The sequence below is a fragment of the Macrotis lagotis genome, chromosome 7 (assembly GCF_037893015.1).
Source record: "Macrotis lagotis isolate mMagLag1 chromosome 7, bilby.v1.9.chrom.fasta, whole genome shotgun sequence".
Classification (NCBI taxonomy): Eukaryota; Metazoa; Chordata; class Mammalia; order Peramelemorphia; family Peramelidae; genus Macrotis; species Macrotis lagotis.
The window spans coordinates 57,443,436-57,460,828 of NC_133664.1; the positions used below are offsets into that span (position 1 = coordinate 57,443,436).

The 17,393-nt window shown below is 32.7% G+C and overlaps 1 protein-coding gene across 1 annotated transcript in view; it reads left to right on the plus strand.

The window, feature by feature from the left end:
• The window catches only part of MALRD1 (MAM and LDL receptor class A domain containing 1), an 879,021-nt gene that overhangs the window by 17,738 nt on the left and 843,890 nt on the right, over window positions 1-17,393 (plus strand). The window contains exon 4 of the mRNA XM_074195229.1: window positions 5,455-5,595. Coding sequence (XP_074051330.1) covers window positions 5,455-5,595 — 141 coding nt within the window. The remainder of the gene's footprint in view (window positions 1-5,454; window positions 5,596-17,393) is intronic.

The window sequence follows — 17,393 nt, forward strand, 5'->3', positions numbered from 1 at the left end:
GAAGAGAAGGCTTGGGAGTAAGGAAAAGTTAATTTTTACTTGACTGTGGATCTTGCCTCTTTGTGTTGGTGTTGTGCTTCTTCCCACAGAGGTCCAGGCATATAACATTTGTAGGACTACAGATCAGCATAGCTTGAAGACCATGTGAAATTCAAGTATGTGTAAAACTGATTTTCCACACAATTTGATGATGGAACATCAAATTGGCATTATTAAATCTGAATCAGAATAAAGTGGAAGCTTTTGCTACAGAGTACAGAAAAGCTATTATATCAGCTGGGATCAAGCTTTATTACACCTTTATACCTTTATCAAACCTTTCCTCACTTAATGTTTCAGATATAAAGAATTGGAATACTTGATGTTTCACATATACAGAATTCAATCAATCAATAAATTAACCAATTAGTTATCATTTATTAAGCCCCTACTCTGTGCCAATCACTACATTAAACATTCCTTCACCATTTCCTGTCTTAATGCCTTTACATGGTTGTCTGCCATATTTGGAATACTTTTACCTTCATCTCTTGGAATCTTTTTTTCTTCTTCTTTCAAGATTCATCTCCAGTGCCATCATCTGGTTGGTTCTTTCCTGATTACTTAGTCCTGACCCTCTTTGAATATTTTGTACTTATTTTGTATTGTATTTTGTCATACATGTTGTTTTCGCTTAGAATACTGTAAACTCCTTGAGGACAGGGAAATTTGAGTTTTTTTCTTTTTCCTCCCCAAAATCTGCACAGGGTCTGGAAAGTAATAGGTACCCAATAAATATTTGCTGCTGCAACTGATGGCAGGTACATCATCATATAAGAGGTGTTTAGTGTAAAAGTTTCCCTTGAGATGTAGAAACGTGAGAGACATTTGATCATCAGTAGAGAGTGGTTTTAAGACCCAATGCCCTTTGTACCTCTGATTCACCCATATATGAAGTCCTGTGACCTGTGCTTTGAGTTGCTCTGTTATTTCCCCACTGCCTTTATCCACATTTGTTGTTGTCACCTAATGATAATAATTGCCTCTCTTCACATACCTCCTTCATTATTCATCATTTGATGAAGAACTAAAATCACATTTCTGTTTAATAAAAAGTCTTCTGTGGGGACATTATAAACTTCTGTTTTAAAGGTTTTTTCCCCACTTAATAAAATGTGGAGGACCCATAAAGCACCATTTTGGTTCATCATCCCTGGGCACATAGGATTAACTTTCTAAATGGATCCGGATAATTTTACCTATGTCACCAACAACCTCAGAATTATTAGTATTAACATTTGTCACATTGATATTCATAATGGCAACTCTTTTGAATAAAGACAGGGAATAAATCAAAGAAAATTATGTTTTATATTCTTCCTGTTCCCCCCAAAAAGAAATTGATGTGACATGATATGTTGAAAGATGTTTTTAACAGGCAAATTAAGAATAAAACTAGAAGAAAAAACAATTTAAAAAAGTAGAGAAGTAGATTACTAGACAGTTGGAATAGTTAGTTCCTAAAGGTAAGCACTAAATTTGACTTTGAGCTCCCTAGCAGCTAAGACAAAAAGAGGAACACATTGGATTATGTAGTATTTATTGCTTGATAAAAGGAAAAATACATATGAATTCATTTAAACAGACAGACTTTTTTCCCCTGATGCTGAATTTTGGGAAGAATGTGTCACATAGTTCCTACTATAAAGGAACATTTGGGAACCTAATAGATAATATCTCCACCTGTGGTTTTGCAAAGAATGAATAACCATTCTGCAAATGGATTTTTTTTAAAAATATTATTTTTAAGCAATGAAAACAAAACCATAAATATTAACTAAGTAAAGATATTTCTGCAGGGCAGGGGAATGAAAAAATATTAGTCAGATAGGTTGCTTTCAGGGTTCTGTCAGGAACCCAGCTTGAACAAATTAACTAAAAAGGACAGTCTTCAAAATACTGATTTTATCGTATCATTTTTATACCCCCAAACTTTCAATGACTTTTAACTATTTCATTATTAGTATAAATAACCTTTAGAACTTTTACACCCTAAATTGAAGGCCCTTTCTTTTGAATATTTGTCTCCTTTCATTTCTCTACATGACCCCTTTGTTTGATGGGTAAACTGATTCAGTCCATGCCCCTGAACATGTCTTTGACTTCCTAATCTTTCAGATTTTGCTTATGCTATCTTTTCCTACTTAAAATACATTCCTTTCTCAACTCTGATTAGATCTCAGAGGGATTATTATATCCATTCAACAAACATTTAAAAAGTGCCTCTTATACATGGACACTGTGACAGGTGTCAGTTCTACAAAGAAGAAAAAACATTTTTACTCTCAGGGAATTTACTTTCTATTGGGAGAGTGAGATATAACTTATGAACAGTTAAGTAAACACATAGTAATCTGAGGAGAGAAGGGGTACTACTTATCAAAGGACTAAGAAAAGGAGAGAACCTCTGAATTGAGCTTTGAAAGAAGCTAAAAATTCAAAAATGCAAAGATGAGCATCTAAGGATGCATCATGCACAGACACCAAAGTGGAAGTTTGAGTGCTGAGGTTAAAGAAGAGCAAATAGACTAATCCAGCTAAAATATAGATTCTTTGCAAGAGAATGAAGTGAAGCAAATCAGGATAACCTGAAACCAGGTTGTCAAGGACTTTATCAAACTGAAGACTTGCTATTTTAGCTCGGAGAAACTACTGGAAAATCTTAAACAGGGAAGCACTTAGTTTTGTCTCATGCTTTACGGAGATTATTTTGACATTAGTTTGGAGGATGGAAATGGAGAACTGAATATCGTACATCCAACTCTCTTGAGTTAGACGATACTGCTTAGGCTATCCAAGTTGTATGTTGTTCACAAAGTGCTCTGTAGATCTTAAAAGGGCCATATTTTAATGTAAATTATCATTATTTTGTTGTGCTCACATTAAAGAGAAAGAGAACATTTGGGAGATTGTTTTGTAGAGTGATTCCTTAGCCACATTGGCCTTATAACACCAACCCTGATTATCATAATAAGCAACAGTGATCTTAAGACTAATAGATGCTCTTTGAATCTTTGTTATACTGTTTATGAAAAAAGGAAGGAAAATGGAAAGGCTGTTTATTGAGGTACAACAAATTAAAAATGCCAAATCATCTAAGAATGTGAATACTAAACAGGGGTACATATGGGGTATGGTTTTGTGATCTTAACATAGCTATGATGATATCATGCTTCAACTGGAATATAGAACCAGACAAAATCATGGTTGAGATGTAGGAATGGCACGTGTTCTAATTCATCCTAATGATTTAGCAAGAACTTATCAATGGCATCTAGGGGGTGCAGTGGATAGGGCACTGGCTTTGTCATCAGGAGAATAGCGGTTTGAATCTAGCTTCAGACACATGACAGCTGCTATATGACCTTGGACCAATCACTTAACCCTGATAACCTTGTATCCATGGTCATCTCCAGTCAATCTGATTTCATATCTGGCCACTCGACCCAGATGGTTTTGGAGGAGGAAGTGAGGGTGGTGACTCAGCATGGCTCCCCCTCACATAAATGCAATTCATGTGTTTGTCATGGCATCATCTCATGGTCCTTTTCAAGAATGAAGGGCAGGGGTGGCTAGGTGGCACAGTGGATGAAGCACTGGCCCTGGAATCAGGAGTACCTGGGTTCAAATCCAGTCTCAAACACTTAATAATTACCTAACTGTGTGTCCTTGGGCAAGCCACTTAACCCCATTTGCCTTGCAAAAACCTAAAAAAAAAAGAATGAAGGACAAAGCCTGTTACATTAATGGAACTATGAGAAATTCTAGGAATAGCAAGCAAAAATAACCATGGAAAATTCCCTACCCTCAAGGAGATAACAGTCTAATAAAATTGCAGTCATAAGCCAACTGCTAATTTCTCAGTGACTTTGATGTAATAATTATTATGTATATTGCTTACTTGATTCTAAATACTTTGTCTTTGCTTCTCTGTATTTTCTTTATCTTTTTTAACGTAGTAGTATTATGTTCATGTTTTACAGTTTGTTAAGATGCTCCTCAATTGAAGAGCATCTACTTTCCCCTCCTAATTTTTTGTTGTTATAGAGTACTGCTATAAATATTTTTTTCTGTGTATAGAAGTTCATTTTTTGTCATTAGTCTTGGAATATATTCCTAGTTGTGGCTGCTTTACATTAAAGGGCATATACATTTTGGTCATTCATCCTGCAAGAATCCAAATTGATTTCTGGAATGGTTGCACCAATTCAGAGATCCACTAACAATGCACTAGTGTTTGCATCTTTTTCTGCAACCCTCCAACTTATATTCCCACTTTTGATCATTTTGACATTTTACTGAGTGGGTCTAGTGGCCAGATATGAAATCAGATTGACTGGAGATGACCATGGATACAAGGTTATCAGGGTTAAGTGACTGGACCAAGATCATACAGCAAGGCCTCATGCTATTACAGTATTTGTATTAATGGTTTGGGGCAGTTTTCATTTGTTTATCAGTAATTTGTAATTCTTTTGAGAACTCTTTGTAATTATAGATTGACCTGATTTACTGGAAAATGACTTTTGATCTAAGATTTCTGATAGTTTCTTATATAACTTAGGTATTAGATGCTTATCAAAATATTTAATAGAGATTTTTTTCCTTAGCTATCTTTTCTCTTTCTCATTTAACATAATCATTGATAACTACTACATTTAATAAACCAAGCAAAAAATCCACTTGTAATAAATAAGCATATCCCAGGTTAAACCAATTTATACAATCATCATGTCCAAAAATATAGTTTTTCATTGCTCATGTTCATCAGTTTGTGCTCTGTTAGGATTGTGTAGGGTGGTGGTAGGGATGGAATGCTGGATAAAACTTTAAGGGTTATTATTCTCTATTGTTACTTCATATGGATTTTACCTTATTTTGGGGTTCCCTTTTCTTTTTTCTATGGATTCAGTTGCATTTGTTCTGGTGCATAATTCCTCTTTTTTGAGGAGGGAGAGGGAGTTTTTAAGATTTAAAGGGATCAGGAAAATAATACAGTTTATTATGCCTTATTTCTGATCATGTGTCTCAGATGTCTTAGATTAAATTTTGATCTGTAAAAAAAGGGAAAACCATACTTACATTACTTTTAAAAATTATTGCAAAGAAAATGCTTTGTGATCTATGAAAAGTGATAGATATTAAGTTTAATATTATTATTATTATTACTATTATTATTTTAGGATTTTGCAAGGCAAAAGGTGGGTTAAGTGGCTTGCCCAAGGCCATACAGCTAGGTAATTATTAAGTGTCTGAGGTCAGATTTGAACTCAGGCACTCCTGACTCCAGGGCTGGTGCTCTATCCACTGCACCACCTAGCAGCCCCTTAATATTGTTTCTAATGAAACTAATGCTAATAGAAGCCAAAAGCCAAACTAAACTTTTAATACTGAAATAAATTCTTCTCCAATCAGGTTCATCTAACACAAAATGTGATTTTGAAGTTGACTTCTGTGTGATGACACTTGATGACACTAGGCAGCTGGGTTGGACTAAGAAGAATGGAATAACTAGTACTTTACCTCCATATCACAGTCACAATGGAAGTAAATCTGGTAAGAATGTTTAATTAATAAATTTTACCCTGATTTTTGATATATTGTCGGGGAGGGTATTCTAAGAATTTCTTTCTTAAAACAAAGGAGAGTGATGTTTATTCATGGTTTAAGAAAGATACAGTTTTTCAAAATTAATAAAATTTCTTCTCTGATTCAGTGAAGAGAATCATTTTTAAACACTTTTATTGAAGTAGAGGCTGCCTGATTGGTTGTAACTTTCATTACTAAGCTATTTTTTTGTTTTTTGTTTTTGCAAGGCAATGGGATTAAATGACTTGCCCTAGACCACATAACTATGTAATTAATAAATGTCTGAGGTCAGATTTGAAATCAGGACCTCCTGAGTCCAGGGTCCATACTCTATCCACTGTGCCACCTAACTGCCCTGTTAAACTATTTTTTTAAAAAAGTAGTGATCAATAACCACATTCTTAAACCTGTAGTAACTTAAGGCTGTTTTTTTTAACGTTTTTTTTTTTTTTTTTGCAAGGAAAATGGGGTTAAGTGGCTTGCCCAAGGCCACACAGCTAGGTAATTATTAAGTGTCTGAGACCGGATTTGAACTCAGGTACTCCTGACTCCAGCGCTGGTGCTGTATCCACTGCGCCACCTAGCCGCCCCTTAAGGTTGTTTTGATTTCAGTTCATGTCATCTACTTTTTGCATCTTATATTCAAATATTCACCATCTTTCAAAAAAAAAACCAATCAAAATTCTTCTCCATTTTGCATGGTCTGTAGTTACTCTTCTCGCATTAGCTTCTTGCCTCTTTTTCCTTCTCTTCACTGTTTCTTTTTAGAGTTCCTTCCCTCTTGAATTGTGTCATTTCTAAATTTGATGGTCTATATAAAAGGTTAAATTCATTAACTTTTAGCTTCCTTTAAAGATATTTCATGATAGTAAACAGTGACTGAGACTAAATAAATTTAGTTATTTACATTTAATTATATCTGATATTTCTACAGTATTTTAAAGTTTGCAAAAGGCTTTATATCCTGATGACCTTACGACATGAGGTACTATAAGTGTTATTATCAGCAATGTTGTCTCCGAAGGCAGAGAGGCATAGAGGAGAGTCAATGCAGTTTAAAGAAAACATGGTAAGACATCCAAAGACATTCCATGGGCATTTAAGGATGAAAATGGAAGGATGAAAAAAGACAGAAGAAAACAGAAAAAGACTTGCAGACCTTTATAACAAGTTAGGTTTTTTTTTTTATCAAGGGCAGTAAAGTCAAGAAAATTGCAGCACAGCACTACAGTCTAAGACAAACTTAGAAGGAAGGTTAAAAATGAGGGTAAAAAAAGAGAACAAAGCAGATTTGGGTAAATCAGATGGATTGAAATATGTAAAATATTATATACATTCTCTACTGTATTACCTCTGTATATAAATAGATGCAATATACAATATGTATATAATATTTATTACATACATGTATATGTGGGAATAAACTGAGAGGACTAAAGTGAGAGTGAAAGAATGAAAGAGAGAGACAGACAGAAAGTTCTTAGCTGAAAGTGTACAAGTTATAAGAATATACAGGATTGATAGATAAGTTATATGAGGGTGGAGGAGATAACAAAAGGAATAGTTAAGATAAAAGGAGAGTGAGAAAACATCAATAGCCACTGATATTCATGCCTTCTCTCCCATCCACAAAAGATCTTTGAGATTCATTTATACATTCTAATGAGAATGCTAGTAGGGAGGGAAAAAAATTCTCAAGTAGTATTTATCAATGGATCACATCTTTATCATTTCACAATTTTATAAAAGATCTAGAAAATAGAAGATTCTATTGAGCTTGTTGGATTATGAAAAACCTTTTGTCTTTTGGTCAAAACATCGTTTCTCATTCCTATATCAAAATCTCTTCAGGTTCCTTGGAAGGTACAGAGATGGTACCAATCAAAAGTTCTATTTGATGAATATAAATCTGAGTGAGGCAAGGCAGACAACTAGGAATTATAAATTTACCATTATTGTTTGCCACACTGTTCGAGGAGACCCAGTGCATGGTCTAGTTATTCCTGGGGAAGTGGCTCCATATGTTTCTGGTTCAAAAGGATGATGTGCTATTGAACACATCAAATCTCAGAACCTTGCAGATCTCCCTCTTTTTGAGGTCTGTAATCATTTAAAAGAGTTTTGACTAAATACCTTACATAGGAAAGACTAACTAGAAGATAGCTGTCTTTTTATCCTATTTTAACATTTTTTTTTTTTTGCTAGGAAACCTATAAAACTTCTCCATCAGTAGGAATATTAATAACAAGTTGGGACCAGTGTTAAACAGGAAAAGAAATTGTAAGTTTTTTTTTTAATAACCCTAAGTTTCCTGAAAAAGACTAGGCCATTTTTTTAAGACCTTCCAAACCCCGGCTTGTGGAAGCAAGACACAGAATGCTACAATTAAAAAGGAATACCTTAATGAGGACCTTGGATACACCCATAGCAGACGTTAAGAAGCGGCAACATATAATTCAAAGAAGAATAGAAGTAAAAGATATCTCATAGGAAGAGAAGATGGGCTGATCAGCTAGTAGGTGGCAGATCAGCAGCTAATGTGCTTCCCTGATATCTTCACAATGTCAGGATAACTCGCTGAAAGGTTCCACTGGATTAAGTGCATTCTCTGGAAATACTTAATGGAAGGATTCTACAAAAAGCATATAGGATGGGTGATGAAAACTTTCTATTGAATGTAATTAAAGATCTATTTGAGTGATTGAGCTTGAGAGTTTGAGGAACTTTACCTAAAGACTCACAATTAACAAATATCCCAGGTAGAATTTGGATTTAGCATATTTTTTTGACTCCAGATCCATTATTCTGCACACCCTACTATTCTATATGTCTCTATTTAAGCCCCAATATTTCTGAAAACAGCATATTTATTTTAAAGTATTCGTTTGAATCCATTGTGAATCAACAGAAATGTAGATTAGAAAGCAAGTATTCTTTTCCAGTTTACCTCTAATGAACAAAATTGATGTTTCCTCTCTAAGTTGTTTTGTTGTTAAATAAACATGAATTGGTCAGGATATGTTTTTCCATTCACAAAATTATTTCTTAATTTTCATAGAAAATTTTTGAATGATCAACCTTATGGAGTTATTTTTGCCTTTGCTCAAAAATATTGCTCATATGGTTTAACATATAATCAGTGCTTTCATAAGTTTTGAAAGTCAAGGATGAAAATCTATTAAAATGTTTAAAATAAAGATCTGTCAATATTTGAAATCTACTAAAACTCAATGCAAAGTAACTAAAGCATCATATTGATTTTTGTACAATATGGAATTGGAAACAAACCAAATCATTGTGATTAAAGCACATTCAATTAAGACTTTCCAATTATAGTTAAACATTTTTAAATGAAGGGAATCGTTGTGTTAAAATAGTGCCAAAAGGAGAAAAATAAAATGAGTCTGAGACTCATTGTTCTCTTCCTAAGTAGATAATACTTTTAATAATTACAGGGGCCAGGTGATGTCAAAGTGGATTTATTCTATTATTTCTAGCTCTCAATTTGCTAGAAATATGAAATCTAATGGCTATTTATGATAACATGTAAATTATGAGAAGTAATTTAGTCCTTTAGTTTGAAGTTTTAACTGAAATATATCTGTTTTTTCTCTTATTCTTAAATAGCAAGGATTTTTTTATCCTGATTGGCTAGTACATTATGAGTTGAAATATATAAATAACAAAACATATGCAATATATAAATTATCCCGACTGATTCTAATATAATTTTGATATTATTTAATTTTGTGACATTAGAAAATTACTCTGCAACTTGTGTCCTTATCCATAAAATTGTCATTCTGAATTACACATTTTTAGCTGTGCAGTTCTGCTGCTCAGAAACTTTCATTGGCTTCTTGTTGGTTCTAGGATAACACATCTTTAGGCTGGTTCTTCATAATCTTATAGGCAGTTACCTTTCCAGTCATTTTATATAGTCCTTCACTTTCTTTCCTTTTAGCTGTTTCTCATACTTGATCTTCCCTTTCTCATTTAATTTGCCCTTGCACAGAAGTCACCCATGTCTAAAATATATTTCTCCCTCTTTTGCTGCCTCTTGGAATTTTAAAACACGTTCCGGATGCTATCTCCTAAAAAGAGGCCTTTCCTACTTCCACTGCATTTCCTTTTAATGTGAATTCTTAGTGTTCTTACACTCTTGAAATTGCCTTATGTATAACACTATAATTATATGTATATCTGGGTTCATGTTGTTTTACCTCAGTAGTATATAAGGTTCTTGAATGCATAGACATTAATTTTTTCTTTATATCTCCTGTGCCTAGCATATTACATTCTAAACAATATGTGTTTTATAAATGTTTACTGAATTGGATGGAAGAAACTGGTCCAGAGAATGCTAGTTCTCTTCAGTTTTCTTGGTCCATGATTCTATTGCTCCTCTATTTTATCTAAATGACTCCAGTCGTACTGCTGTTGTTCAGTCATTTTTTTTCAGTTGTTTCTGACTATTTGTTACCATTTTTTGTTTTTGTTTGTTTTTGCAATGCTACTGAAGTGATTTGCAATTTCCTTTTGCAACTCATTTTACAGATGAGGAAACTGAGGCAAGTAGGGTAAAGTGACATATTCAGGGTCACACAGCATGTGTCTGAGGCTAGATTTGAACTCAGGAAGATGAGTTTTCCTCATTTAAGTTCCACTGTACCACCTGGTTATTGATTCCTAATGTAGTTCAATTCTAAATAGAATCACTACTAAAACATCCATTTGATTATGTGGGACTGATTTAATTCCAATGTATTACTTCAATGAATACAGAGTATCCTGCAGCAGACATTACTGAATGACATATATATAGCTCTCTGAGATTATACATTCATTAAAATATTGTACAATTAGAAATATTCATGGATTCTGCTTCAGATAATGAAAAGAATGTCAGTAACAGCTGTTTAGTCTGTATTTGCATACCCAAGACCTTTGGGGTTTTAATTCAAGAGTAATCAAAATCTAAGGTCCAAAGATTGATAAAAAAGCAGATCTTATACTGCTTGATAGATATAAAGTGCTAGAATTGTACTATAAAGAATACATTCTTAGACATGGATAAATGTGTTGATTTTCTTTTTGGATTATACATACTTATTACAGAAGAGGGATTATTCTGGGACTTTGGAAATAGGTTAGTTGGTATGTACAAAGCAAAAAGAACATTCAAAAAGACTTAAAAATAAACAGAAGCAAACTAAAGAAGGGTAGAAATAGATATGTTGCTACCTTGTTAAATATTATATGGATATGTTTCTTTAAAAGTTATAGATAACAGAATTGCATTGTTTCTTATTCAATAATCCTGTGTTAAGTATATTCAGTTTTTATAGGGAAGTTCACAATAAGAAAAGTTGAAGTATTTTGAAAAAATATTGGAATACACTGAAATGACTTCTAGGGCATTTTGGTACTAATATACAATTTTGCTTAGTGGATAGATTGAAGGAAGTGGGGAAGACATGGGTTTGAAATTACTTCAGATATTTGTAACTATGTGACTCTGGACAAGATGCTTAACCTGTCTGAACTTTTATTTCCTTTTTTTGAAAGTGAAGATATACCACCTTCTTGTGAGACTGTGAGACTCCAAATGAGACAAATGTCTATGAAACACTTTTTAAACCTTAATGTATATTAATATTGGCTATATGCAATTTGTTAATAAATCAAAGTTTAAAACTCAACTTTTTAGAACTGGAATTTTTAAATAGCTTGACTGTAAAAGACCGTAAACTGAATGAATAAATGAAAAAGTTTTGTGTTTATTCTTGGTCTGATCAATCTACCCCCAAAACTCTCTTTTTCTCATCAAGAAAATGGCCATTGGTTTTGATTCTCTTTCAACAGAAGAGCATGAACAGTTGATTTTTAACTAGTTTTATTCTTTATTTCTATTGGTTAGTATTGAAGGCAGTGTCCAGATAAAGATAATTATTCAGTGTTGGTTACTGATCACTCAAGTAGTCCTATTACCTTTTTTGATGTGTTTAGCTCCAGTACAGCTCATCTCCTTGCCCTCTGTCTGTCTTCATTTCATGACACTTTTAATTAGTCTTCTGTGTTTCTGCCATGGCCCATTTGGACAGCCATGGTGATAGAATAGTATAGATATGTGGTGGTGGCAGATGGGAAACAGCAGGAAATTTGGGAGCAAGGATGTAGGAATAATAAACAACCTATATTGACTCTGAATTGTGTTTGTTAGAGGACCTCTTTTTCTTTGGCACATTTTTAAACATTGTGTTAGCTTCCTCAATCTTTAAGCATTCATCTTTATGTTGTATTCTATAATATTTATGCTACTGATTACCTGTAAGACATTCCAGTGATTAGATGGTATTCTATGATTCATCAAAGAGATAGTCCATTGTTTACTAGACAATTGGAATTCTGCGTGTTTTATCTCCCTTCTCCTTTGTTTGTTCCAATGCTTATATATCAAGCTAATAAAATTTTAGAGTCAGTTGAGTGTGAGTTCAATTCTGACACCATTTTTAATCTACTGATGTGTCCATGGATGTTTACAACAAAGTAATTAGAAGGCACACAAAGTTGTAAACATATCTTTCCAGACTTTATCAGAGCTACATAAAATAGTGCTTTCTTTAGTTTTCCCTAGAGAAATATTTTCCCATAGAACATCCTGGTACTTTCTGGTAGGATTGTTCCTAAATAATATAAGACAGATGACTATTTATTGGTTAAATTTATAAAGTTGTATTTTTTGAAGCTTTAATAAAAAGAACTACCATATATAAAATACTTAAATAATATACTGAAATAAAATATTAATTTCTTATTGCACCCCTTCTCTCAAAATTAATTAGGACATTGTCTGGGACAGTAGTGGTCAAAGAATTTAATTTAATTTTAATTAATTTTATTTTTATTTTAAAATTATTTTAATTTCTATTTATTATTCAAAGATAATTTTCAACATTTATTTTTGTAAAATTTTCTCCCTCCCAATGCTACCCAAGGATACTAAATATAGATCACACATGTACAATAATCCTGTACATATTTCCATATGAGGCATTCTGTGAGAGAAGAATCAGAATCAGAATAAAGTGGGCAAAACCTCAAGAAGGAAAAAAGCAAAAAAAGAAAAAAACAAATTTAAAAAGGTAAAAATAACATACTTTGATCTGCATCCAGATTCCATATTTCTTTCTCTAATGTAGATGACATTTTCTATCACAGGTTCTTTAGAATTGTCTTTGATCAATGTTGTTGCTGAAAATTAAATCTGTCATAGTTGATCTATACAAATTACAATGTTGCTGGTAAGGTATAAAATGTTCACTTGGTTCTGCTCATTTCATTCAGCATCAGTTCTTGTAAATCTTTCCAGGTTTTCCTGAAGTTTGCCTGCTTATCATTTCTTTAAGCAATAACATTTCATTATATCCATATACTGCAACTTTTTCAACCATTCCCCAATTGATGGACATTTCCTTAATTTCCAGTTTTTTGCCACTATGAAAAATCTGTTATGAATAGTTTTGAACATATGGGTCTCCCCCTCTTTTTTTTATCTCCTTGGGATGTAAACCAAGTAGTGGTAGTGCTAGATCTAAGGGTATGCACAGTTTTAAAACCCTTGTGGCATAATTCCAAATTGCTCTCCATAATGGTTGGATCAGCACCAACAATGTATTGGTGTCCCAGTTTTTCCACATCCTCTCTAACACTAATTATTTCCCTTTTCCATTATATAAGTCAATCTGATAGATGTGAGATGTTACATAAGAGTTATTTTAAATTACATTTTTCTAAATAGTATCTGTTAGACACTGGACCATTAGACATTAGAGAATTTTTTTCATATGGCTATAGATAACTTTTATTTCTTCATCTGAAAACTACCTTTTCATATCCTTTGGTCAAAGAATTTTTTAAAAAAACAGAATTATTTTTATTATAACATTATATTTTCAGTTATTCATAGAATCAAGAAGTTGATATCAGAAAAAACCAATAACATATTTTGATTATGAGGAATGAAAGTCATTAAGTTTCTTGGGATCCAAAGTTGAGGTTCTGATGAGACAACATGGCTTTTATAAAGAATTCTACCTTTGAACTTAAAGGAATTAGATTAGAATCTTAATTCATACTTATTTCCTATATAATGGTATAGTGTTTGGTTTAGAGCCAAGATGACCTGCATTAAAGATCCTCCTCTGACCTTGACCCAGGGTCTGTCTGTCATCTAGGCCATTAGGGCTCTAGACAACTCACTTAAGACCACAGGTTTTTTTTTTTAAATATTGATGTACACTGTTTTCCTTATCTTCAAGTAAGCTCCAAGGAACTGTCTTTTGTCTCATTATATCCCCAGCATTTAGCACATGGTAGGCACTTAATAAATATTTATTGATTGAACTGATTTGTAGTTTCCTAGGAAAACAAACACAAGTCTATTCTCTATTTCTATAATTGGTCTTTATATTTTGAGAACATTTTGTTTCATGTTACTTGGATATCATGAGTATTTGATATGATGGCATCTAGGAAAAATTTTCTTCTTAGATTTTTTTATGGATCAGTATTATTTTTGGATGATTATTGGCAAAAGTATTATTTGTGATGATGGTCTTTCAGTGCAGATTATTTGAGGAATTCTCTTATTTTTAGATATGTATTAATAGTTTAGGAATTTTTCATCTTTTCATTTATGAACAATTGCAAGGTTCTCATATGTAATTCTAGTCATCATGTTATATCTTCCTACATAATTTGTCCAGAAATTCCTCAGTTGAAAGACATCCTTTCATTTCCAAGATTTTCTTTTGTCCACAAAAAAAGTTCCATAAAAGAACTGCTATTAATATTTTCATATATATGGAACTTTTAATTTGTTTGATTTCTTTTGATAAAGCACTAACAGTTGTATAACTGGGTCAAAAATAATTTTCATTAACTTTTTAATAGCACATTGTATATAATTTCAAATTTTTCCTTAATGTTTGTATTCATTCATAGGCTCATTAATAGTGAATGTGCCTGTTATCTGATAGCCATTCTGAAATTTGTCATTTTCCCCTTCTTGGTCATCTTGTACAATCTTCTGAATATGAAGTAGAATTGGTTTATTTTCTTTTTAATAACAATTAAGGACAATTTTTTTTTAATTTGGCATAGATAGACTGAATTTCTTCCCTCTGATGATTGCCTGTTTAATATATTGGTTTAGACCACTTATTAATTGAGGAATGACTCTTGCCCTTATAAATTTAAATCGTTTCCTTATGTTTATTGGAAATGAGGCCTTTATCAGAGGAATTCTTTGCAACGATTTCTCCTTCCCTCAGTTAACTGTTTCCTTCTTTAAATCTTAAGTTAATTTAATTTGTTTATACAAAAACTTCTTAAGTTTTATATAGTCAAATTGTATATTTTTTCTTGAAGGTAAATAAATAATAATATTAATAATTACAATCCCTCTTAATGGATTTTTCTTTCATAATAAGCCCAGGGAAGAGATTTGCATGCTAGTTCACTTGTTCACTTACCAAAAAAACCAATAATTTTATCCTCTTGAGTCCTAGTTTTCTGAAAACTAAGCAGGAATAAATGTAGTAGGGTAGCAACTTGTCACATGGTCATTTCTAACTCAATTCCATTGAATGTAAATGCAGAACAATAGGAACTACAAAAACAACAGCAATAAAAATAATAAACACTTCTATAGCACTTCATTGTTTTCAGGACACTTTGCATACATTATTTCAGTTAGATTTCACTCTTAGCCAGACTGTGACCACTGTTATTTCCACTTTAGAGAGGAAGAGACTGCATTTGAGAGAGATTATAATTTGTCCCAAGTGATAAAGCTGGTTAGGAATAGGACTCAAAAGTCAGGTCTTCTCTGCCCACAGTCAGTATTCTTTCTTATTAGCACTTTAGAAATGAGACCTAGTTTCAATGTTTCCTCTTGCCTACATTTGCCTTGTCAATCCTTTTAAAGACTGTGTTTAGTATAATATTGGTTTGATTAAAAATAGGTTCTACTCCATATAGAAACAATCAGGTTCAAAGGTTTCTGAGAAACAGTATTTCCTTGCTGTTATCTGAACTTAACCAGATTCCAGTAACAATGGAATACATATTTCTAACTCCAAACCTTTTAAAGGTGTGACCTTGGCTTTAGGCTATAGATTTTGTCATATTACTTCATCCCTGTATGACTTTTATGAGTATTTCAACTGTTTTTACTCACTGTTGTCATTGAAAACAGATACTATTCTACTTATTCTATGACTTATTTCAAGTTCCTTTGAGTCTGTTGGTTACTCCATGTAAACTGAGGGGAAATTTCTTTTCTTTTTCTTTTTTTAGGTACAAAAGTATATGAGGAAGGGGGAAGAAGGTACAGAAATGTGACTTCATTTATTTGTGAATTCAAATTATAGAAATTCCTTCCACTGAAATTCCTTCTAATTCAGAGGGTCATTTCTCTATCACTTAAGAGTCTCAGACAACTATCTGCTGGCATTGAGAAAAAATTTACTTTTGGGCATGTAGTAAATGTTTACAAGGAGCAAGACTTATAATACTCAGGTCTTTCTGACTCCAAGGTTATTCCTTTATCCATTGTGCAAACCAGTTCTCAGAAGTCATATGAGACTTGGGAAAATGGGACAATTTTCCCTTTACATTTCAAAAGAAAAAGGATCTAAAAAGTGACTTTCCTTTTCTTTCTTTCTTTTTTTTTTGAGGCTCAAGGGTTGTATGCACTCCAGGTAAAATGACATAATGTAGACTTTGGTTCTTGGCTCTAATGCCTTTTTATTTTTTGCACTTTTCTTTTCTTCCACTTACTTCATTCTGATTTTGACATTTCCATCCACACCTAACTAGTTACTTCGGAAGCTTTGTTCAGTGAACATTGGAATGGCATCATAAAATTTAGGAATATAAAATCTGAAAGTTTGCATTGATAGTTATTTTGTAATCTTCATAATTGGTCCATCAGGCATGTTTTATAGCACAATTACTTTAAATATTTGCTGAATATTTCCTTTATGAGAATAGGTTTAAAATGGCAGATTTATGAAGCATATAAACAAAACTGAAATTAATATGGTGCTAAGATGAATGGGACATACAGCCTTTGTAAATTTTATATTTATAGGCAACCTAACTGCAGAGAAAATAAGAAATCTCTTGTGAGGGTAGAAAAGCATCTTCCTAATGACCAAAATTAGAAGTCTATCCTCTAGCCTCCTAAGGTTTGAACTAAAGAAATGATTTTCTATTTGAAGTCAGAAAGAATGGCAGGACTAGGTGATAAATGAGAGAATGAGTATGCTAGTGATATCAGTGTAGAGTTAGTCTGTATAGTTCTGAATCCTTTCTTATGGTTAAAAATAGACTCAGGGTCTGAGAACAACTGAAAGGACAACGTTATATTCTTTTTCTAGAATGGTGTATATTGTCCAAGAATGACATCTTGAGGAAGTTGCTTCATTCACTCCACTGGACTCAATTTGTTTACCTTCAAAATGAGGTTATTGGTCCCAATGATATCCTGGTTGCCTTTGAACCACAAAGTTTTCTAACTTTTTATAATTTTTTTTTTGCTATTCTAAGTTCTGTGATTCCATAATTGCATTTCTCTCAGTGATTTGAATTTTTATATCTTAAAGACCACAGGAAAAAACTAAGCATTTTATTGAGGGATGGTGAGGAAGGAAGGAAGGATTTCTACCATGCAGTTTTATAAACAAAATTTTTAAGAT